The following is a 25,154-nucleotide window of genomic DNA, read 5'->3' as shown; positions in this document are numbered from 1 at the left end:
GATAATAATAATAAACAAAAAATAAATAATTAAATTAAAAATAAATGAGGCTTGAGATAGATCTGACCTAGCAATTGCAATTACCAGTGTGAACATAGGTGACAAAGGTGAAAGAAAAACTTATACCCCATACAGGTGAGTATACACAGAAGAGTCAGGTCTGATATCACATGGAGAAGATTGCTATGAGGATCCCCAGACAAAACTGCTGGACTCATAATTCCAACCATGGAGAGGGTGGCAGGATCAGTGGTCTGTTAGTGGAGTGCATATGTCCCAATTGGGCCTCCTCAGTGGTTTTGACATAGCTGTGAACAGCATACCCAGAAGCACATGGAGGATATGTCAGACCATTGGAGCCTGCAGAGGACACTTGGTAGCATAGCAGTGGAAAGAGGGCAGTCAAATTGGTCAGCTACCACAGCGAAGCATGACAGTACATTTCTGAGTTAACAGAGACCAAAAGGTGGACTGTCTTAACAAATGGACCTTGGTAAGATATCCTCATCTTTGAATTTGTGAGATCAACAGCATTTTAGAACCATTGAAACCACTTGAGCAGAAACCTTGTGGCATGCTCCATACTAAGGACTTTGTAATGACCTTGGGTGCTATGCCCCATTCCTTGGGTACTGAGGAAGTTTGCAGGCTGGGTGTGGCTTCTTCCCTTAGTCTCCTCTTCCCCATATACAGGAATAAGAAAAAGAAAATGTAGATACAATGGTTTGACCCATTTTTCCCTGATACTAAACCTTTTCTACTTGAATCAACTTATAAACATCATTAAAAGTATGCTAAAAATAAAAATAATAACAGCTCTTTCTTGATGCAATTTGTAGTCTTTTGAATAAAAATAATAACAGCTCTTTCTTGATGCAATTTGTAGTCTTTTAGTTTCAATTCATTTTGATGTGATTTTTTAAATCATTTTCAAATCCCTGCTCATTTTCTTTTTTAAATAATCTTTGAGATGTTGTATCAGGTCATTTATTTGAGATATTTTGGTTGTTCTGTAAGCACCTCATGTTATAGATGTCACTTTCAATGCTGTTTCAGCCACATTTCATAGGTTGTGATATTTTTGCTTTTTGTTTTATTTTTAAAGTTTTTTTTTTCTACAGATTTTTTCAGTGACACATAGGTGATACAGTAGCATCATTTTCTTCCAGAAAGTCTTTACTTCCTTTTTCATTTCATCAGTTTCACATTTGTCATTCAGTAACAAGTTATTTAACTTCATGTGAATTTTCCCCTTTTCACATATTCCTGATTTTGTTTTATGGCTTTTCATGAAGGGCATGTTTAATGGCTTTGTCATGGAGACTTTCATAAACAGTGTGAAGATATGATGGTATGTGCAACTTTACATTCAATTTAGAGATGGACTTCCAATGAAACTGTTAAAAATATCTTGACAATAGGATGATGGACTCTCTGCCAATGTCCACACCTATAATGTCAAGATACACTTAAACAACAGAATGATGTACTAATTATGATGGACTATACTATTATAATACTATAGGGAATACTGAAGGGAATACTGAAGGGAAGGTGATTTAGGAGGCGGGAAGGGAAACTCCAGAACTAATGGAACTGTATCACAAACTAATAAAATTAATTAATTAAAATATTTGGAAGAATATATACTTCCACATGCATGCTATGAAACTAATATTACTCTGATAATAATATTAGATATCAAGGCCTGTGCAGTGGCAACCTAACCAATGATCTATCTGCAGATTAAATGACTCAAACAGGGCATGACACAATAGCCTAGTGACTGAAATCCTTGCCTTCCATAAGGCAGGATCCCATATGGGCACCAGTTCATATTCCTGCTGCTCCTCTACCCATCCCCACTCGTGGCCTGGGAAGGCAGTGGAGGTGGGCCAATGCCTTGGGACCCTGTACCTGCATGGGAATCCATGAAAGAAGCTCCTGGATCCTGGCTTTGGCTCAGCTCAGCTCCTGCTGTTATGGCCACTTGGGTAGTGGACCAATGTATGGACAATCTTACTTTCTGTCTCTCCTCCTCTCTGTCAATCCGACTTTTCAATAAATGCATGAATCTCTGCAACAGACAGAAAAGTATGTTGACTACTGGCTTCAGATTAGCTCAACTCCAGATGTTACAGTGATTTCAAGAGGAAATGGGACAATGGAAAATTATTCTCTCATAATTCCCAGTTTCAACATACAGAAAGCTCTAACACCACAGCAAGTGAGATAGGACCTTCAGTTCAGACAGAGATCAAAATAACAGAAACGGAGAGCAGAAGTAAACCTTATTTCCTTTGTTCCACTGAATAATGTGAATGATTTATTTCCATATAAGGGAGAGGGCTATTCAGTTCAACAATTAGTGCTGCTACAATTTGACACTCACAGACAAAAAGGAAAGAGTCAAACCCTTATTTATCATTCGGGGGGCTAATTCTGGGGGCTGGCATTGTGCTGGGAGAAATTAAGTCTTTCTGCATCAGACGCATCCCATATGGGTGCTGTTTCAAGTCCTGGCTCCACCAATTCCCATTCAACTTCCTGCTAATGTACCCTGGAAATGTAGCAGTAGATGACACAAGTTCTAAGGTCCTTGCTTCATGAAAAGACGTTCATGAATCCCCTAGCTCCTGGATTTGTCCTTGCCCTGTCCCATAAACTTGAGGAAATATGTGATACAAACCAGATCAGAGATGAAACTTTGGCTCTCAATCTCTCGCTGCCATCTCTCCACCCAACTACACTCACCATTTCTGTAATTCTGCCTTTCAAATAAAACAAAATATATAGCTTTAGAAACCTAAAATGCATCAACTTACCATACAGCAGATAGAAAGCTGTATAAAGCTAGCAAAAAGTCAAGAGGGTTGATTTCACAACTTCAGATTTGGCAATGGATTCCTACACTTGATAACCAAATCACAAGCAATAAAAGGAAAATACACAAATCATACTACATCAAACATTAATCATTTGCACTTACACAGCAACTATTTCGAGTAAAAGATACCCAGAGTCCTAGACTCTTTGCCATTTTCCATACCTGAAATATCAGGGTGCATTTAAGTAACAAAATGTTAGACTTACGATTGCTTAGTAATGATTATACTATTGTTATAATATATGAGAAATCACAGGGGTAAGAATTTACAGAGGAGTTAAGGGAAATCCAAGAGCCTATGGAATTGTATCAAAAGGTGAAAAAATTATTTAGAAGCTAATAATACTGAAACAAACAAAAAAAATGATTTACTGTTACACAGAAATTGCCTAGAGTGCTGAAACATACCAACAGAAAAGGAGAAAATATTACAAACCATTTACCTGTAAAGAGACTTTACAATATAAGGAATTCTTTCAATTCAACAACACAGAAAAAAATAATTTAAATAGAATGGCACTGGAACTTGAGTAGGCAGTTATTGAAAGACAGCATGACAATGGTGAATGATGATTCTGTAATTATCAATTTGAGGATGAACATTAAAACCAGCATGGGTCATGACGTCTATCCAATAGTAAGGCTAAATGATGAAAATATGCAAGAGTCAGGCACTGGCAAGAAAGAGCAAGAGTTAGAACCTTACATCATACAGCTATTATGGAGAAACACTTGAAAGTTACAGAATTATCTAAATATGGGATTATAGCCATTAATTCTACTATTTTGCATATATTAAAAAGATTGAAATGGATATTAAAACACAAATTTAACATACATTTTCAAAGAATGAATACAGTTTTCAAGCCAAAGCAATAACAATTCAAATGTCCAACAACTCATGAATCCATTGAGAAGCAAAACACTGAAAGTTACATAATGGAATATTACTTGCTGCCTAACAATGATTGAAATAAACCAATCACAAGGAAATGTTACACAATACCATTTGAATAGAATTTAAGAAATAGTCAATCTATGGAGATAAAAGATTACTGCTACAGGGGGCAAAGAGTGTTGAGAGAAGGAACAGAATTACTGAAGTGACAAAAATGTTCTCGAATTGGAAACAATGATGGCTTAATTATACATTTAAAATAGGTATGTTATTATTTATTAATAACTTCTGAAAGACATATTTTAAAAAGATAAATAAATAAATAGTGCTATACTTACTTGCTGAGAAAAGTAAAGGACTAAACAAATTAAGATTTAATAGCCTCCTGACATTTTTCAAGAACAGATCCTGTGGGTTTCTAAGGGAAACAATGTTCACTCCAAACGATGTTGCAGTGATCACATCCATGCTGTATGCCCCAAAGATTCTGTGGAGAGAGATACAAGGACAATTAAAACCAGCACCTACTTGCCATTCTTGAGCCACACATGCAGTAGGAAGTGCTGAGAAAGCACATGTCAAGCAAAACAGGCAGACAGCCAAACAATTCCTGGACCACATCCAGAGGCAGGCACAGGGACTCAGTGGCTTACGTTTAGTAAGCACACATCACCAGTCAACCACAGTTATGATCTAGCTTCATGCTAACACATCCTGGGGTGCAGAAGACTGTAGTTTAACAGCTTGGCACCCTATCACACATGCAGGACGTGCATGAGTTCAGAAATACCTAGTCTGGTGAACCAGCAAATAAGATATATTTCCTTCTCTACTATTGAGATAAACACATTTTTTAAAAAATAAAACTACCACCTAGATCATCAGAACAAACATTACTTCCATTACTCGCACTCACATATGTCAAGGGTGAAATGTGCAGTTGCTTTTGTCCTAGGGGTAGCAGGGACTCTAGGAATATTATGCATACATCTACTCTCAAGCAGAGCTAAAGACCATAATCACACAGGTTACAGAAGTGTGTGCTATATGTGGATGTAACTGGTGTGGAAAACCTAGGCTTTTGCAGGACAGGGTAGAATCGCTCAGTCTTCCCAGGGGACTCAAGAAGGTGACATGCATCCAGGTCTTGCCTCACACCAGAAACTATCGCAAAAGCTGCTTTTTCCCTAGCACATTACTAAACATCAACACTTTACTCTAAATTGCAGGAACTTCATTTCTCCTTCCCTCCATCCATTGACAAAGCTCGAAAACACATCCTGTTTTCCATCACCAGAATCTGAGGTGGCTGTGAGGGTAGAATACACTTTAAAATCATGGACAACCATGGACAAGTATAAGAATAAATCTCCCTTAAACCTATTATTAGGAAGAATTCATAACTATGTGATATGCTCCCTGCTTCTCCAGGAACTTGTAGTTTATGAAGTCTGCTGCTGAATAATTCAGAATTAGACCATGCTGACTAGAGGAGCAGAATAGCACAGTTAGGATGCTATTTGGGATGCTGCATTCCATATGTAAGTCCTCAGGCCAAATGTAAGCTCCACTAATAAATCCCAGCGTCTTCAGAATGCATGTTCTTGGAGATACCAAGTAACAGCTCACGCACTTGTGTCATTCAACACCCTTGTGAGAACTAGATTGAATCCTTACCTGTTGGTTTGACTACTCCCTAGTTATTGCAGATATTTAGGATCAGGAGACAGAATAAATGTCATACTTAAGGCCTCTCTTCACACCACATAACTATACATACATAAATAACAAATTATTTTTAGTTGAGATAAAAAATTATTTTATTGCCAACCCCAAAAGGCTTTTTCTGGGCCTTCTCTCACCACAGATTCAAGAGCTTTAAAGTAAAAGACAAACTTCAACATTTAGCATTGTTCCAATATCCTCAGCAATATCTTGAAGGCATTTCAGTTCCTCCTACACACATACTGGGACTCTCCTGGCATAGAGCTTGCCTCTCCATATGTACCAAATGCTTCCCCTACTGCCCCAGCCCAATTCCATACCATCTATCAAAACAAAAACAAGCAAACAGAACTTTAACTTTGACACAATAATGTTCCTTCTTTCTATGCAGGAATTTTGTCTCTCAAGTACTCAAGGTGACAGTCAAGCTGGTAACTCCATTATGTGCTCTATTCAAAGAAGACCCAGTCTGTCCCCAACTCCCTTTGAGTTGGGTCTGACCCTTTCTGTTTGAATCATTGGAGTTGTAATGCAACATACCTGCTATTGTATGCTCACTCTAGGGATTCCAGAAGGGAGATTTCAAATCCATGGCATGCACTGAAAGAGCACCGAAGCCCACAAATTCATTCCTACTTACTCTTTCACGTTGATGGGCTTGCCTTTCTCTGCTTCCTGACTCAGGTTTTTCACCAACACATCTCCATAATGGGCAATGATGGGTAACATCTAAGTACACACAAACAACAACAGCTACAGTGAGATGCAGAGATTCAAGTCACATAAGGAAATAGTTTTCTAATGCATGCAGGAGTTTCATAGGTCTAAATATACATCACATAATTCACAGTTAAAATAAATATCTGGGCCCAGCGGCGTGGCCTAGCGGCTAAAGTCCTCGCCTTGAAAGCCCCGGGATCCCATATGGGCGCCGGTTCTAATCCCGGCAGCTCCACTTCCCATCCAGCTCCCTGCTTGTGGCCTGGGAAAGCAGTTGAGGACGGCCCAAGGCTTTGGGACCCTGCACCCGCGTGGGAGACCTTGAAGAGGTTCCTGGTCCCGGTTTCGGATCGGCGCAGCACCGGCCCGTTGCGGCTCACTTGGGGAGTGAATCATCGGACGGAAGATCTTCCTCTCTGTCTCTCCTCCTCTCTGTATATCCGGCTTTCCAATAATAATAAAATCTTAAAAAATAAATAAATAAATAAATAAATAAATATCCAAGTCAAAAAGAATGGATCACCACAGCAGAGGTAAGTCAGCAACATCATTAATGATCAAATGTTTCTTCTAGGACACATACACAAAAGGATCATTTTGAGGAACCTCGCGCCCAAAGAACTTGCCTCTTCAAGTTCACTAGGATTTTCTTTCCACTTGTTTCCAGACTCAGCTAAGTTTCTACTTAAACATCCACTAATTCATTACCTCCTTGAGTTTTCCACTAGTGAAGGTTGGAGACACCAGTGTTCTAAGTCTCTTCCATTCTTCATCCTTAGAGTTGGTGAGGGTGTTTTTCATAAATCCCACTGGTCCAAAAGACTAGAATTCAAATACAGACATTTTGTCATGCATAAGCTCTAAGGCTCATCACTGTTGTAAATATTTCTTACACACACATCAGTCATTTCAAAAGTATTTCTTAGAAGTATACCAGTTGATATGCTAAGATTGTGTGCTCAATAAATATTATTCCAAATACCTAACCACATAGGATAGAAGATTTGCTATGGTCTGAGGCATTTTTCTTCCATTTTCTTATAAATGTCAATGTGCCATGAATTAGAGAAATCTGTTCTTCCAGGAGACAAAACAAATTCAGAATCCTAGAACATCCTCTACAGAGAGCAGAATAGAAATGAGTTGCTGCTAGAAGGCCAGATGGCCCACAAAAACTGTTTCTCAGGACGATTTTTGTTTTCCATCCCTCTGCCTCACTCTCTATACACAAAAACATGCACATGAACTACAACTGATAAAAGAAGAGAACTTTCCTGAAAAAGTAAAAATACATTTCATTTAGGTTTAGCTGTTCCACTTTGAGGTATGTATCTCCTCCAAACAATGAAATCATAGTATCAAAGAAAAAACTAAACTCTGAAATCCTGTTATTTGCAGCACAATGGATGGAGCAGGAGCTTTTATTGTAAGCGCAATAAAACCAAATGTTTCTCTTATGTATAGAAGATTTATAACTGATTCTGAACACAAATAAAGGATTACTGCAGGCTTTGAAGGACTGCAGGAAGAAACAGAGAAAGATGTTGAAAGGCAGGCATCATAAAACTGTGTCGTAATAAGATTTAGGGATTGATAGTAGAGTGGCACCTCTATACTTCACAATAATATATATTTTTTATTGAGTGAAACACTGGAGGAGAAGAACTCATAGGCCCTGGCTTAAACAAAATATAAGAAAATAGAAAGAACAGTGTCAGCGGGACCCAATAATGGCACCTACTGCTTTACTTATGATCCAGGTCCCTTCTAATGACTGAGGAAACCAATGGAGGATGAGTGAAATGCTTTGGTTCCTGCATCCATGTGGAAAACCCAGAAGAAGTGCCTGGCTCCCAGCTTCAAATGGGCCAAGCTCTGGCAATTACAGTAATTTGGAAGTGAACCAATGGATGGATGCTCGTGCTCTAAGTCTCACTCTTACTCTCTTTCACTTTCTCTCTCATTCTTTCTCTGTCGTCACCACCCCTTTCAGTAACAGACTTCTGGCATAATTAATAAAAACCCCTTACAAAATTAAAGACTAGAAATGTTAACTACCTGATCCATTGATTCTACATTTATTTATTGAAATACCATGCAGTAGAATGAAAAAAAATTGCATTATAGGTAACAAAAAAAAAAAAACTTACACATTTGTACAATGATTTTTTAAAGCAGATAATATCTCTGAAACTAGATTCTTACTTGTGAGGCCAGCATGTGGCATTTCATGCTAAACCTCTCATTGCAGGTCTGACAACCTATATCAGCTTTGACATCCTGTATCAGCATTCTGATCCAGCTCCCTGCATATAACCTGGAGAAACTGCAGAGAATGATGAAGTCATCTGCCCCCTGCACCTACAAGGGAGACCCAGAAGAAGATTCTGGAGCTGGGCTTTGGTTAAATCTTCTCTGGCCATTGTAGACTTATAAAGTGAACCAGTGAATGGGAGATTTCCCTCTCCATCTCAACTTCTTTCTCTGCAAAATCTGCCCTTCAAAGAAGAATAAATACATCCTAGGCAGGAGAATAAATACATCTTTAAAAAATAAACTTATCTACTATTGTGAAGAAATAATGAGATTGCATGTATTTCCATTTTTCTTAATATCATCATAAGAAGAAAAGAAAAAGGAGAGAATTATGTAGACCATCCTGAGACTGGCTGAGCAACTCAAACTTCTAGGAACATTTTTCCATCTTCTAAAGCTATAGTTTGTTTAAAATGAACATTTCCAACATTATACAAGAAAATAATTAAAACACAAAAATATAGGCAAATTTCTTCAACTTGATTTAAAAAAAAATGCTGTTTTACAAAAAAAAAAAGAGTAGAAGACATGACTATTGGTCAATATATAATGCAATGGAGAAACTCAACATTTTACCATTCCCACCAGTCAGAATTCAGATGAAATCACTCTCCTGTTAAAGGTATGAAGATATAAGATAAATATTTGCAGCCACTTCCAATATATACAAGCAGTTTAGGTAAAGAATTAACATATATACATAGAGATGGATGGATAGACAGTATATACTGATAGCAATATTTTAATGAAAGGAAGTCAAGAAACCTAACACAATGGAGAGGCATGCTATGGTCATAGACTGAAAGACTCACAACTCTAAGGACAACGACTCTACCACAGTTCATCTGCGCTTTGCTGCATACAAAAATGAGCTATCCTAAATTTGTATTTGTATGGAAAGACAAGAGAACAAGAACAGCTAAGCCAGTCCTGAAAAATAAAGTGGGAGAATTCACTCTACATGTTAAGGCTTATTATTATTATAAAACTACCATAACCAAGACACTATGGTATTATTGGAGGATTAGACAGAGTGATAAGTACAACAGAACAGATGATGAAACCTAGACACACACAATCACTAGTGATTTTCATAGGTGATAAATCAGTTCAATGAAGTGAACAAAGGAATGTTGAAACAATTGTGTCACTTGTAGTCCAACAATTAACAGTAGTCTAAACCTCACACCTGACATAAATACTAAGTCAAAATAGATTATATACATAAAGTATAAAACACAGAAGTGCTAGGCAAAGAATTTTCAGACTTGATATCAAAAGCACAATGAACAAAAGGCATGTAAGTGACAATACCAATAACAGTGATAAAAGTGGCATTGTCTACTAAAGGGTTGGGAGACACTCCAGTGGCATCACGATGGACTTGGGAAAATCCACAAAGGACACACATTGTGAGACTGGAGGAGAGGAGAGAAAAGAGGAGAGAATATAGAACTTGGACGGGAGGCAGGGAGAACCCAGCACCAACTAAAACTTATCAATAAAACAGTTTAATTTGTTTTCAATTTCAATATTATTTCATTCAACTTTGAGGAAATGAACTTTAGGCAAAATTAAGAAATTGGCCTCCTCTGAATAAAAAATAAAAAATAAAAAGCCTTACAAGGAATCTGTTAAAAATAAGAGATAAGAAACATGTTGTCACTCTAACAAAAAGTAAAATTGATTTTTTTCTGATGGAAGAGTTCTTATCAGTTTGTGCTGCTAGCTATGCAGATCTACACATCTGTCTCATGTGGTTAGCTACATGCACACACACACACACAGAGGGTGAAAGAGAGAGAGAGGTGAAACATGAAATGTGAATAAAGTTTGTTGTCTACCTTCTACTGGAGAAATACACTAATTTTGTAGTTTCACACAGTGTCACCCAGAAAAACAAAATGAAGCAATCATAAATCTTCCCTGATCATTTTGTGAATATCTAATATTTAAGAGCAAAAGCTTAATAATTAATACTTAAACTTGAAACCTACCCGCCGGTTTGTGAAGACAGAGTAACATTCTTTCACCAGCACTGTTTTTATCATCTCTGGATCAGTGATGACCAGCACAGGCTGCCGACCATCAAACAATCTATTATGGGAAAAGAGAAATGGTTAAACACGACAAACCTGATGCAGCAGCCACAGCCAAGCCCAGGAACCACACTTTGATCCTGAGCTTATGTTTCTTACAGCCCTGTTGTACAACACAAAGCAACATCCTTTCCTGGTTCAAGTTAGAGTAAGATATACAACAAGATTCCAACCACAGAAGACACTCCTGTCTTCAAAAAATTAAGGTAAATCAAGTAAAGAAAATACATTTAAATATGAAACAGTTTTTCTAAGAAGCCTTTCCCTGTTCCTGTTTCTTGGGGAGTGCTTCCTATGTTTTCCTTTAATAGTCTGATTGTTTCTGCATGCAGATTTACGTCCTTGAACTATTTAGACCTGATTTTTATATTATATGACAGGTGTGGGCCTTGCTTCTTAATTCTTCAAGCTGCTATCCAGTTGTCCCAAGAGCAATTGTTGAATAGACCAGGCTTTTTTCCTTGATTGTTTTCAGTTTTCTTGTTAGAATTTAGTTGACTATACATGTGCAAGCTCCCTTCTTGTGTTTCTATCCCATTCTATTAATCTTCTCTGTTTCTGTACCTGAGTGTTTTGATGACCGCTGCTCTGTATTAGGTCTTGAGGTCTGAAATTGTGATTCCCCCAGCATGAATTTTATTCTTCAGGATAGCTTTGGGTATTCGTGTTCTCTAGTGTTTTCACATGAACTTTTGTATCATCCTTTCCATTTCTGAGAAGAATGTTGTTGGAATTCAAATTTGGATTGTGTTGAAAGTGTATATTACTTTTGGTCATATGTTCATTTTCATGATGTTGATCTTGCCATTCCTGAAACATGATAAGTTTCTCCATTTTTCCATATTTTCTTTCTAATCTTTTATATTGTTCCTCTTAGAGGTCTTCCACATATTTAGTTTGATTAATTCCTAGGTATTTAAGATTTCTGCTATCTTAAATTGGACAATACTTACAATTTCTTTCTCAGCCATGGAATTATTTCTATACATCAGCACCACATATTTGTCTTCATTTGTTTTGCATCCTGCTACCCTGCCAAAGTCTCTTATGAGATGCAGTAGTGTCTCAACTGAGATTTGGTTCTCCTATATAGAGTAATATGTTATCTGCAAATACAGATCCTTTCAGTTCCTCATTTTCAATTTGGAATCCTTTAATTCCTTTTTCTTGCCTAATAGCTCTGGCAAGAATTTCCAATACTATATTGAAGAGTAATGGTGACACTGGAAATCCATGTCTAGTTCCAGATTTTAGCGGGAAGGCTTTCAGTCTTTCTCCATTTAAAATGATGCTGGCATTGGGTTCTTCATAAATTGCATTGATTATGTTGCAGAACGTTCCATCTATGCATATCTTGCTTATGGTTTTCAGCATTAAGTAGTGTTGAATTTTATCGAATGCTTTCTCTGCATCTATTGAGATGATTATGTGATTTTTATTTTTTTTTTAATTTGTTGGTGCAATGTATCACATGTAGTGAACTGTGAATGTTGAACCATCCCTTCATGTCTGGGATGAATCCCACCTGGTCTTGGTGAATGATTTGCCTGATGTGATGCTGCATTCTTTTTGCTAGTATTTTGTTGAGGATCTTTGCATCTATGTTCATTAAGGATATCGGTCTGTTGTTCTGTTTTTCTGTTCCTTTTCTTTTTGGCTGTGGTATTAAAGTGATATTGGCTTCATAGAAAGAGTTTGGAAGGATTGTCTCTCTTTCTAATGTTTAGAAAAGCTTTGGAGGATTGGGGTAAGTTCTCTTGAAAAGTTTGGTAGAATTCAGCAATGAAGTCATCTGGTCAGGACTTTTCTTGGTTGGGAGGGCTTTAATTGCTGATTCAATCTCAGTCCATGTTGTAGATCTATTCAGGTTGTTCATTGCTTTTTGATTTAGTGCTGGTGGATTTTATGTGTCCAAAAACCTATCCATCTCTTCTAGGTCTTCTGATTTATTCACATATATTTTCTTCTATTAGTTTCTGATGATTCTTTGAATTTTTGAAGTATCTGTTGCTATATCTCCTTTCTCATTTCTGATGCTACTAATGTGTATCTTCTCCCTCCGTTTTGGGATTTGCTGAGCTAGTAGGGAGTTTATTTTGTTGATTTTCTCATAGAACCAGCTCTTTGATTTATTGTCCTTATGTGTAGTTCTTTTGGTTTCTATTTGGGTAATTTTCTTTCTTATTTTGATTATTTCATTTTTTTCCTACATTCTTGGAATTGCTTTGCTGTTGCTTTTCTAAATCCTTCAATTGTAGGGTTAGCTCATTTATTTGGTTCCTTTCTAGTTTCTTAATTTAAGCATTGCTTGAGATTAATTTTCCTGTTAACACTACCTTGATTGTGTCCCATATGTCTTGACATGTTAGTTGATGCCTTCATTGGTTTCAAACATTTTTTTCAATTTCCCCTTTGATTTCCTCTCTAACCCATTGCTCATTTGGTGATAAATTATTCAGCCTACATGTGTTTACAGGCCTTTGTTGGTATTTTGACTTCTTGGTCTCCACCTTCACTCCATGAAGGTCTGAGAAGATGCATGGTATAATTTTGACTTTTTAAAATTTGCTGAGGATTGCTTTGTGGCCTATAACATGGTCTATTCTGGAGAACGTTCCATATACTGATAAGAAATAGTATATTCTCTGTAGGATGAAAGGTTCAGTACATATCAACTAAATCCATTTGTTCTAGAGTTTGAGTGAGTTCTGTTATTATTTTGAGTTTCATTCTCATCGATCTGTCTATTGATGTTAAAGCGGTATTTAGGTCACTTTCAGTTTCCTCTGATCTTTGTTTGTGAGATGTATCTCACAGTAGATAGATGTGATTTTATGTTTGTTTGTTTGATGCAGTCCTACAATCTGTGGTGTTTGATTGATGAATTTAGGAAATTTACTTCAATATTAATATTCATACGTGGAAGTTTGGGTTGTTCTTTGATTTAGTCTTCTAGGCTTTTAGTGGAATGTTCTCCACATTTGTCTTTGGTTTTGATAGTTGTTATTCCTTTGTTTTTTTTTTTCACAAGAACATCTTTGAATATCAATTGTAAGGCTGGTTTGAAGAATGTAAATTCTTGGAGTTTCGCTTTACTGTGGAAGAATTTTATTTCAGTTTCAAACACAAAGGAGAGCTTTATAGAATATGTTGTTCTGGGCTGAGAAATTTTTTTCCTTTTAGAATCTAGAATATGTCACTCCATTCTCTACTGCCCTACAGTGTTTCTTATGAGAGGTCAGCTGTCACTTTGATTGGGATTCCTTTATAGGCCACTTGGCACTTTTTCCTTTGCACATTGAAGGATTTTCCTCTTATTCGACTGAAGAGAGCTTGATTATCACGTATCACAGTGACATTCACTTTTGATCAACTCTGCTTCCAGCTTTTTGTTTGCTCTCCCATGTTGATAGGAAATATCTTCTAGTTCTGAAATTCTGCTTCATCCATTCTATTTTTTGAAACTCTCCACTGTACTTTTAATTTGCTCCAGTGTTCTTTATTTCTGATATATCAGCTTTCATTTGATTCATTGCTGCTATTGCCTGTGTAACGTATTCTTTAAATTCCTTGAACTCCTGCATGTGCTTCACATTGCTACTTAAAACCTGTATAATCAGTTTTCTGAATTCTGTGTATTCCAATTAATCCTCCATTAACTCTGAGGGTGGGCAGAGCTTTTTCTCCTTTGCTGAAGAGTCTTCACTAACATTCATATTGACTCTGTCTCTTCTTTTGCCTTTTGACATTGCTATTCTGGTTGACAAATTCTTCTGCTTAGTGCTGATTTGTAAGATGAATTACTTGGCATCCAGAAGAATCTAGTCATGGCCATTGTTGGATCCTTGGCTGCTGGGGTCTGAATCACTGCTCACCAGCCAGTGTTGTGCTCTCTGTTCTCTGCAACACTACTCTACCCTCACCGCTATTTTCCTCTGTACAGAGGGTCTCTGTGAAGCCCCCCTGCCAACTGCCAGATCCCTTTCTTTTCCTGTAACCTGTCATTGCACTTCACCCTATTGGATCTACATCATCCAACTCTAATTTGCCCATTAGCCAGCCAGATGGTCGGGTCATTGTTGGCTGCTGCCACCTTGTGGTTGGCAGGTGCTTTCACTCTCCTTGGTACTCATATTTTAGGGCTGGTATGTGTTGGTGTTGATTAAGTAGTTTTGCCCATAGATTTGCATATCAGGGTCAGATAGTTCTAGCTGGCAAAGGTTGGCCCTCTTCCCAGACTCCCAAACACAACAACAATAACAACTACAACGTGAAACAATATGCAAAGGAATTGAACAGACATTTTTCAAAAGATGAGATCCAAATGGCTATGAAATGATGATCAGGTTCCCTAGCTGTCAGGGAGATGCACATGAAAACCACATTGAGGTACCACCTAAGTCCGGTCAGATGGGCCTGCATTCAGAACTCTACTAACAATACCTGCTGGCGTGGATGTTGGGAGAAAGGTACCTGCCTTCACTGCTGGTGGGAATATAGGCTAGTACAACCACAAAGGAAATCAGTATGGATGGTGCTTAGAGAATTGCAAATGAATCTGCCATATGACCCAGATATCCCACTCCTAGGAATATACCCAAAGTTAATGAAAACTGCATGAGAAAGGGAGCTATAATCCTATATTCACAGCAGCACAAGCTACAATAGCAAAGACATGGAAACAATCCAGATGCCCATCCAAAGAGAAGTGGTTAAAGAACTGTGGTACATTTACTCCATGGAATATTACTCAGCCATGAGCAAGAATGAAATTAAACCATTAGCAACTAGACGCCCCCAACTAGACAGCATCATCCTCAGTGAAATAACTCAATCACAAAAGGACAAATCATATGTTCTCTCTAATATAAGTTAAAGCTCATCAAATTAGGCATTTGTGTTTTCTTTCTGTCACCCAGGCATTGGTTATTCAGTGGTGTGTTGTTTCAACTGTATCATGACATATCTTTTCTTTATTTTCATTCTGTCCTTGTTTTAATATCATATCTGTTTTCAACCTTATTTTGTGGCTTCTCACTTAAAGGAATGTATACAGGCGGATTAATAGAGAATAACATACTAAGATGTGAATGAACAATGCAATATGCATTCCTAATACCATGTCTAGAATGGACTCCCAGTGAAAGTGTTGGACATGTCTAAGCAATAGTATACTGGACTGTCTGACATTGTTCCTACCAACAATGTTGGGCACTCTTAAATAACAGGCTGATCAAATTATAGCTTGTGATGGATGACTATACTATTGCAACAATAGGGGTAAAATCAGTCTGGGGGTATGATTTTCCGGGATAGGTAATCTCTCAGACCCTACACAATTGTACCACAAAATTCATAATTGAAAAAAAAAAAACCTATATAGTTCATCATGAAGATCACACACATAGAAATAATGCTAGATTGCTGGTATGGTGGCATAGAAATTGAAAGTCATCACCAGAAAAGCTGCTCAACATTAGAATCAGCTCCCACATAACATCCTGCAAAAGCAGCAGAAGACAGCCCATGAGTCAGCAGCCCTGACACCTCTGTTGAAGAATGAATAAATCCCCTGGCTCCTGGCATTCCCTGGTCTCACACAAGCTATTTGGTCTTACTGAGAGTAAACCAGCAGATAGAAAACCTCTCTTTCTCTGATTCTCTCATTATGATTTTGAAACTATAATAAATATTTTTGAAAGACAGTTAGAACATTTCTTAGATCTAGGTTCAAACAACTTAAAACATAAGATGATTGGGCTCGGCAGCGTGGCCTAGTGGCTAAGGTCCTCGCCTTGATCCCATATGGCCGCTGGTTCTAATCCCGGCAGCTCCACTTCCTCTCTGTCTCTCCTCCTCTCAGTATATCTGACTTTGTAATAAAAAAATAAAAAATAAAATAAATCTTTAAAAAAACATAAGATGATTTCAAATTACACTAAATAAAAACTTAGCTGCATTTGAGGTAAAACTGCAAATCATAGATAGTTTGTTCATCATATAGATTTCCTACAAGCTCTTTTGTCATCTCAGATGTTTCAGGATTTTTTTTTAAATTTCTAGATTTTATTATTTTATGATACATTTTCATAGGTTCTGGAATTTCCCTTCTCCTTATGAAGGACTGTACAGTCCTTCATAAACAACCATAAGTCCATCATTCTGCTATTTAAGTATCCTGACATTGTAAATATAGACAAAAGCAGAGTCCAGCATCCTATTGCTAAGATAAATGTAACACTTTTATTGGGAGTTCATCTGTGATTTGAAAGTAGAGATGCATACTGCATTACATCTTCATGTCTGGATATGATAGTTTCTCTTACACCACTACTATACATACCCTTAAATGAATATCCATAAAGCAAAATCAAGAAAAGGAACAAAAAATAGAAAATTTACATCATGAAGTCAAACAAGGGAGTGAGCATTTCCCTAGTATTGATCATGGCATTCAGGTACCACATCCGACACTGCATTGGTGGAGTTCATTTTGAAGACCCGACCTCAGATTCTGTATTTTGCCAGAAAAAACCCTGAGTTGCAGAAGGTGGGCACCCAGGTGGTTGCTTTCTGACACCCACATGGGAGATCTGGAATAGGTTCTTGGCTCCTTCCATCTACTGCCCATATCCACAACAACCAGACAAACCCTAGCATTCCTTGGCATTTGTGGCATGAACCAACAAATGGCAGAGATCCTCTTCTCTCTGTGTGTTTCTGCATTTATAAAAAGGCTGGTAAGCAAGTGAAATACAAAAGCAAATGAATCATCTAGGATAGACAAGTACTGAATCCAGCAAGTGAAATTTAAGATTGAGTGAAAGGAGATCCAGTGCTTCATGTTCTCCCATCAGATCAAAATAGCTTTGTAGGCCATGTTACCTCAGAAGCTCCTGGACCAACTATAAGAGTTTGATGAGACAAGATCTGAAATTTAAAACAAAAAGTGTAGGAAGAGGCAAAGTCTTTTCCAACTTGCTTATAGATTCCAAGCACATTAGTTATACCACTTTCTCTGCTGAATGCAAGTTGGAAATGGACAATGATGCCCCATATGTCACCCTAATTATACACATATATAAACATGCATTACATAAATATATAGTATATGTACAACATATTTACTTGTACCTTTCAGTCCTTCTTTCTTTTCTCAAGAATTCTATTCACTTATTCATCATTCATCTATTAAAGGCATATTTTTCACAAAGAGAAGAAATGCAAATAAAGAAAAGTTTCCCATTTCCTAGTTAACTTCCCAAATGGCCACAATGGTCAGAATTGAGCTGAAGCAAACATTGGACCAGGAGTTTCTTCAAAGTTTTCCATGTGTGGGCAGGGCCCCAAGTTATTGAGCCATTCTTCACTGCTTTCCAAGCAGTCAGCAGAGTGCTGAATCACAAGTGGAGCAGCTAGGCACAAGCGGGTGTCCATATGTAATGCCAGCACTAACAGGTGGAGGAATAACCATCTATACCACAAGGCCAGACCGACCCATAATCCTTCTTTCAAAAGCACATATTAAATATAATCTTTAGGTAACAGAATTTAGATTTTTTAAAGATTTATTTATTTTATTACAAAGTCAGATATACAGAGAGGAGGAGAGACAGAGAGGGGAAGATCTTCCATCCAATGATTCACTCCCCAAGTGAACGCAACTGCCAGTGCTGACCCAATCCGAATCCGGGAACCAGGAACCTCCTCCAGGTCTCCCACGTGGGTGCAGGATCCCAAGGCTTTGGGCCGTCCTTGACTGCTTTCCCAGGCCACAAGCAGGGAGCTGCATGGGAAGTGGAGCTGCCAGGATTAGAACCGGCACCCAAATGGGATCCTGGGGTGTTCAAGGTGAGGACTTTAGCCACTAGGCCATGACGCCAGGCCCAGCATTAAAAATTTTTAATTGAAAGGAATTAACACAAGAAGATATGCTATCACACAGGTACAAAGACATATTACAATGTCCTGGAAAATGTATTGTACTCAATTAAGAACTGAAAGGCAGTCCAAATATACAACAGCCATGACCCGTTCAGACTTGGGCCCCTGGGTCAACAAGAGCTGAAAAAGGTGATGATCTACAACACTGACACCAAATTCAGACATCCATATCTGGAGCGTATGCAGTCCTTCATAGGACAAACCTCCAGAACTTTACCCTGGATAGCCTCATACAAAAAGGCTCTGAGCTAAGATTGTCCCCAAAACAGTGAGTACCTCACCAGAACAAGGAAGCTTTCCAAATACTCACCCCCACATATTTCCATATTTTTTATAACATTTCATGTCAAAATTCCACACACCCTGAATGAGAAATAAAATGAAATGTGATTATTATTGTAAAACCAGTAAACTTGATCTCCAATTGAAGTAAACTAAGCAAAATACAATTAAAATGAGCTTAAAATGTTCTCATTTAATTATCCAGAAACTCCCATTCAGAGACACCTGGGAAAAAAAGAGAAAAGAAAGCTGAAGTGGAGAATTTCAAGGAATTCTTTAGTTTTCCCCGAATACTGTGGAAAGCCTGTGGCTAAACCTTATCTACAGATACTGTGTAATCCTTATCACTGTGAAGCAGTTTCCTGGGCCTTTGTGATCTCAAAATACTTCATAGACCAGCAGTATTTTACTCCATGCACACATGAGGAAACTGAGACTTGGGTAAAACTGAGGTTCCCCAGGATGAATCCACTCACGTCTCTAGATCTCGTGAACTTTCTAGACTTCTGACAGATTTAAGATTCTAAAGACACCAGTCAATTTCTTTTGTACTCAAAGATTTATGTCATGCTTGGGTATGTTCCTGAGGGAGAAAGAGCATTGGTTAAAGAATGCATGTGAAATCACCTTCCAGTTTGAGAGCACAATATGGGAAAGAGTAACAGATGCCACCTCTACACACAGCACCAGTATATTATAACGGCACAGGGTCAATCATTCCAGCACAGTACCTAAGACACCTCTCTCCCACATTTGAGTATTTGCGCCCCATATTTGTCCCTATATTCTCATTTTAAATTCACACTGATACATATTGTAGACTGTAGCAGAGATGGCTCAGCTAACAGGGTACCTCTATTCTATTCACAAGGCCTGGATTCAGTTGAACTTCTCAGCTTCTGATCAATTGTGGTCATGGATATTGTGATCCACACATCCATCAGAAAGTAAGTATTTTCAAACCTTCTCCCCTGAGGAGAACTTCATTTCATACAACTCAACATTCTTTGCAAATATGTGAAGAAAAGGCAGCAGTTCAAATGACACTCACCTTGCGGTAGCCCATGATATTACCCAGGAAAGGCAGAGGTGTTGGCCCAGGAATGCCCAGCTTCTTAAAAAGGCCATATGTAGAGGTGCCATATCTGTAAAGTCAAGGAGGAGTCAGGTCACAAGGGTAATAGTTTACATAGAAGGGGACCCTGCTCAGAGATCACAATAAGAGCTGACACTGTGTGTGGGTTCATCTGAGAATGGGCCAGGCATCAGCTGACAGGCGCCAGAACTAGGTGTGACTCACATTAGGCTGGACGGCAGTACTCCAGGGAAGGTACAGGATTCAGTGCTGTGAACATCCCTGATTTAGGAACTATGAACACTCCCATGCTGGGATGTATCTTTAACCTTGGAGCACAAGAACCAGGTCTATGCGTGGAGGTGGGGCATTCTGAGCTAAACCACATCACCCATAAGTCTTCATGAGAGCCAGATGACTTATGGAGTAAGAAAGGCTAGGTTGCAGCAGAAGACTGCAAAAACCATGGCTGAGGGCAGTCCTTGTGGGGGTCTTGGAGGTTGCGTCACTTAGTCTGCATAACCCACTGGTATGCATGGGGCAGGGTTGGACCACAGCACGCATCAACTCACACGAGGGATGGGGTAAAATTGGAACTGACCAAACAGTATGGTATGTGTGCTGGCTACTGCAGGTGACATAGCACACCTGCACTGTAAAATAAACACAAGTGTCAAGAATAAGGTAATCAAAATGAGATTTCTTAGGGGACTCCCAAGAAACTGCTAGGTTCAGATGCTGGCCTCCAGGAAAATCATAGGATGCATGGTTGTACTTTGAAGCACATGTTTTGGGACTAGTCTACTTCAGTTACTGATACCTCTGTGGAAGACAGCATGTCCAGATGCACACCAGGTCATGAGAGAAAGTTCATCTAGGGCAACAGGGGATATCAACTGACTCATCAGAGCATAGACAACAGAACAGATTGTACATTTCCGGCCAAACATTGCATCATGTTCCTAGGTTTGTGGATGTAATAGGAGGATTTTGTCAACTAACAAACCTTGGAAAGATTTTCTCAACACTGGAGTAACGAAACCAAAAACTTCTCAGAAGTATTAGAACTACTGAAATAACTACCTTGAGACATTCTTCCACAATTGTGGGTCTCTAAGGCATAATCAAAGGACAGATCCCTATCCCAGGGTTCTGAGGTAGTCTGACATCAAGGAATAGCATCTGCTGCCCACTCCACTGCAGACTCAGGGCAAAACCAAACACAGTAAACTAACAAATATGTCACACACACATTCCTCCATGCCTCAAACTCTCACCCTAATCAGAACCCATATGAACATGGATCCCTCTCAATGATAAACAATACTAAAAGGAAAGTTAAGAAAAATTAAGAAGAAAGTATAAAGTGAATTTGGTGGTGCTCTGGTTTCTTGATGCTACTTGAAGAGGAACATTAGAGGGAAAATAAATCTCTATACTAATGCCAACTTGTTAACTTCACAGAAACTGTGAAGAATAAGGGAAAGAAACCTGAAGATTGCTGCCCAGTCTGCCCTTCTCTGAAAATCATCATTTCACCTAGTGCAAAGTTGACGAGTCAAATCACAAGAACCAGGCAGCAGTAGGAGAGTACCAGGGCAGGAACACAGAGGGGTAGAAGAGCTGAATCTGAGCCTCCACTGAAGTCTGGGGTTCTGAACTGCTCTGTGTCAGTGATGCATAGGCAGTTGAAGGGAGAAAGGCAAGAGCCAATCACATACACAGGGAATGATTTCCCACACTCCTGCAGTGTGGATGCAGACTCAGAAGATAAAGCTATTGCAGATCAGTGCAAGTCAACTTTTTCCCTCAGAATCTCTGGAGTGTAGGCCCTGGGTGAGGTTTCCCCTGCACTTGGCACACATGTTCTTATAACCTATCTCAACTGGATTCTAACTACACAGCATGGGTCAAACTGAGAGTCAATCAGTATTTCTTCTATGAAACAGATGCCATTAACACTTCCTACAGGCAGAGATTGGGAACTGGATGGGGTGAGATATGTCAGTAGTCTCACTGAAATCTGTAATTACCTTTCTATTGCTATCACCCAGCACTTGGACATCTTCCCCTCTGATCGTCAGAACAGATGAATGAAAGACAAGCCTCATTACCATTCCAGATGCAAGACTACAAGAGAGATCAGATGGACAGCTACTCACAGATACAGGAACACAAGGCTGGTAGCCACGAGAACCCAGGTTTCTAAGGAAAAGTCTGGCATCAGGTCCATTGTCAATCCCTGCAGCATCTCTCTCATCTATGTGTTCCCTGCAGCTGTGTGTGCTGTTCTTTGCTGGGTTGTGTGAGCACAACTGTCCTGCCCTGTAAGCCGTGATCCAGTCAAGGTGACTGGGGAATGAGGTGGAGCTGGACATGCAACAAATAGGATATTTACTTGTGCCCTGCCTGCAATCTGGGACTCTCTCCAACTTGGCAGTTGGCAAAGAATCTTAGACACCCCTCGGTCATCTCAGTCAGGTTCATGTTCTATGCCAAATCAATTCCATAAAAACTATCTTAATGAACTATGACAGCATATCTCCCCAGATACCTTCCTCTCTACAGCTGCCCACATTCAAATAATCTGAAACCCACACAAACAACCCACACCAAGAAATCTTACTCACGAAGCTTCCTCTGATAGAATGACACCCTGCCCATAAAAGGCTACTTACCCTTCAAACACGAAAATACATAGAAACCCTCCAGGTAGCAACACCCTTCACAAAACTCCTCTAACACACAATGCACTCTCTCCTCCAGGTGTCATCAGTTCCACACACACATTTGGATCACTGACTTCCCTGCCCTCCAGTATCACTGTCAGTTCCACCTGTGCTTTCTTTACCACATCACAAGCATCTCAAAGGCATGGCCTGGTCGTAGTTTCTGTTATGTCCCTGGCCTCTGTCATGGTGTGTCTCAACAGGTTAGTTGAGTCAGGTAGTACTGCTTGACCCTGTATGTCCTTTCTCTATCAGCGACCCTGTGGAGAACATTGTATCTTCCTGGATTATTACCAAAGCAAGAGGAGCTATTAGGGCCTCAGTCCGCATCACTGTACATTGTGGGTGATCCATCAGGATTCTGCTGCCACAAGAGTTCCTGAAGACTGGACCAGATGGAACCATGGCTGCCTTGAGCTCCATCAGTTCAGGCTCTGTTGTGTGCGCTCAGAGTCCTACAATAGACTGATTAGATTTCACTCACTTTGGTTCTCTCTACAGGAAGATTATATATCTCATGAATGGCTGTGACAAAAACACAAGAGAACAGCCCACAAGAGAACAGTCCATGTCCACATGGACCTCAACCACGTTGGCCATGAAGGTTGTGGCAGATATCAGCTTAGGTAGCACAAACAACACCCAGATCTTTAAAAATTACAATTCAGAACTACTTCTTTGGGACAAAAGGGATACAAGAACATACCAACCAACTTCCTAGTCAGGTGGGGGGTTTTATGATGGATGGGAAATCTTGTTCCTTAATCTGATATTGAAGCTTGCCTTCAAAGGCTGGGAGAAGGCATAGGGTGTCTTTTCTACCCTCCATGTACTGCTGCAAAACTATTGAGGAAAGAAGGATGAGCAGGACTTTATCATTACTGCTCATGTTCTACTATATCCTAAATGTGTCTCTCCTGATAGACAACTCCTATGCCTCTCCACATCACTGCATGGCTCACCACGTATCTCATAGCTTTCTTAATCAATCCTCATGGCAACCCTAGGAGATAAGCAATAGTGAGACTGTGCTGGCTCCCACTTTTGCAGAAAGCCATGCAGTTGAGTCAGATGACATTGGTGTGTGATGAGCATTGTTCATCGGTTAGCAAGGCTATGAGGAGTTTCTGGCTGTGTGGAAAAGCCCAGAAGAAATGTCTCTAACCACCTCATTGCTGCCTAATCCCATTGTATGGACACTTGATCACCTCTCTGATAGTTCCTAAAATTCTCCTGACAGTGGTTGTATTGTTTTTCTGCAAAGGTGAAATGATTTTTGTAGCTGGTATAACACTTCAAACTGGTCAATCATGTTACGGTAAAAGTGTCTTTAGCAACTTAAGGCAATTTCACACAACTAAAAGCATACGATGGTACAATTGAGTTCACAATGTCCCCAAACATCCTGTTATGTGGTTATGTTTTCCTGGAACTTGCCCTAATGTAAGTAATGTTTTCCTTAAGAAATGGCTTGATAATATCTTGGAACAGATGGCAATCATGGAGGTACAAAGAGTTTGTTTACTGTGCAGCTTCAAACTGCTACAACACATGAAATGATGCATTTTGGTTTCTCAACTTGGAAGGCAGAAAGTATATGAGGCATCTTCTAAAGGTAGACAAATGTGAAGCTTCAAAGAAAAATGGTTTAAAACTTCTACCTTATATTGACATTTATAGTTAGGGAATTATAACAGTTAAAAAAAATAAAAATAAGTTTCTTCTAAAAGTCCTCTGTTCATAGAATGGCGTAGCCACCCTGATCCGTTTCACTGCTCTATAACAAAAGAACAAACGATAATTGAATCAGTACTCAGTAAGGGTGATGGTGGTTGCTAATGGCTAATTGCAAGATTTAATAAAGAATCTATGACATATGCCTTTATAAATTTATGAGCTTTCTTTTTAATTCTGTGTTTTTGATATTTTAAATAAAAATAGTTTAGGTTTAGTGAAAATTGATTTTGGATATTATTAAATCTCCTGTTACTACATAAGCCACATGTGCTGCCAACTGTGGAGTTCCTGGCTTCAGCTGCATGATTGCAGGTTTGATTGGGTAATAGCTTACTGAAATTATTTTCTCTGAAGCAAAATAAGAATGTTTTATTAGGGCTATTTTTGTAATAAATCTTTTATACTGAAGTAAAAATGAAACAAGTGGATATTTGCAAAAGCTTGTGATTATTTGTGTATAAATAACAAAGGCAACTTTCTGGAGTTGTCCGTTATGAGCATCATGCCATAGTTGCCTCTTCTTATCCTGTTGCAGATAAATGCATCCTTTGCAAGCTCTTAATTCAGTCAGAGCTGGTCTCCAGCACACTTCATCATTGTGAAATCAAACAGATGGAAGAGAGACTTCTCCAAGCAATTAAAACAAGAAGCCATAGAGACAAATGCATGACATCACCCAAAGAAGTAACAAGCTAGCACCCAGGCTGCCCTGCACAGAGCCAGAGGCTTATGCACTCGGCAG

The 25,154-nt window shown here is 38.9% G+C and overlaps 1 protein-coding gene across 1 annotated transcript in view; it reads right to left on the bottom strand.

Annotated features, from left to right (window-relative positions):
* The window catches only part of LOC131483228 (cytochrome P450 3A6-like), a 54,542-nt gene extending 32,344 nt beyond the window's left edge, over positions 1-22,198 (bottom strand). The window contains exons 1-7 of the mRNA XM_058680735.1: positions 22,109-22,198; positions 19,923-20,016; positions 18,900-18,952; positions 10,544-10,643; positions 6,939-7,052; positions 6,151-6,239; positions 4,124-4,272 (exon numbers count right to left, since the gene is read on the bottom strand). Of these exons, the coding sequence (XP_058536718.1) occupies positions 4,124-4,272; positions 6,151-6,239; positions 6,939-7,052; positions 10,544-10,643; positions 18,900-18,952; positions 19,923-20,016; positions 22,109-22,197 (688 nt within the window). The 5' untranslated portion in view covers position 22,198. The remainder of the gene's footprint in view (positions 1-4,123; positions 4,273-6,150; positions 6,240-6,938; positions 7,053-10,543; positions 10,644-18,899; positions 18,953-19,922; positions 20,017-22,108) is intronic.
* Positions 22,199-25,154: the final 2,956 nt, after the last annotated feature.

The sequence above is a fragment of the Ochotona princeps genome, chromosome 24, assembly GCF_030435755.1.
Source record: "Ochotona princeps isolate mOchPri1 chromosome 24, mOchPri1.hap1, whole genome shotgun sequence".
NCBI classification, from domain to species: Eukaryota; Metazoa; Chordata; class Mammalia; order Lagomorpha; family Ochotonidae; genus Ochotona; species Ochotona princeps.
This window is presented reverse-complemented; position numbering and strand designations above follow the sequence as displayed.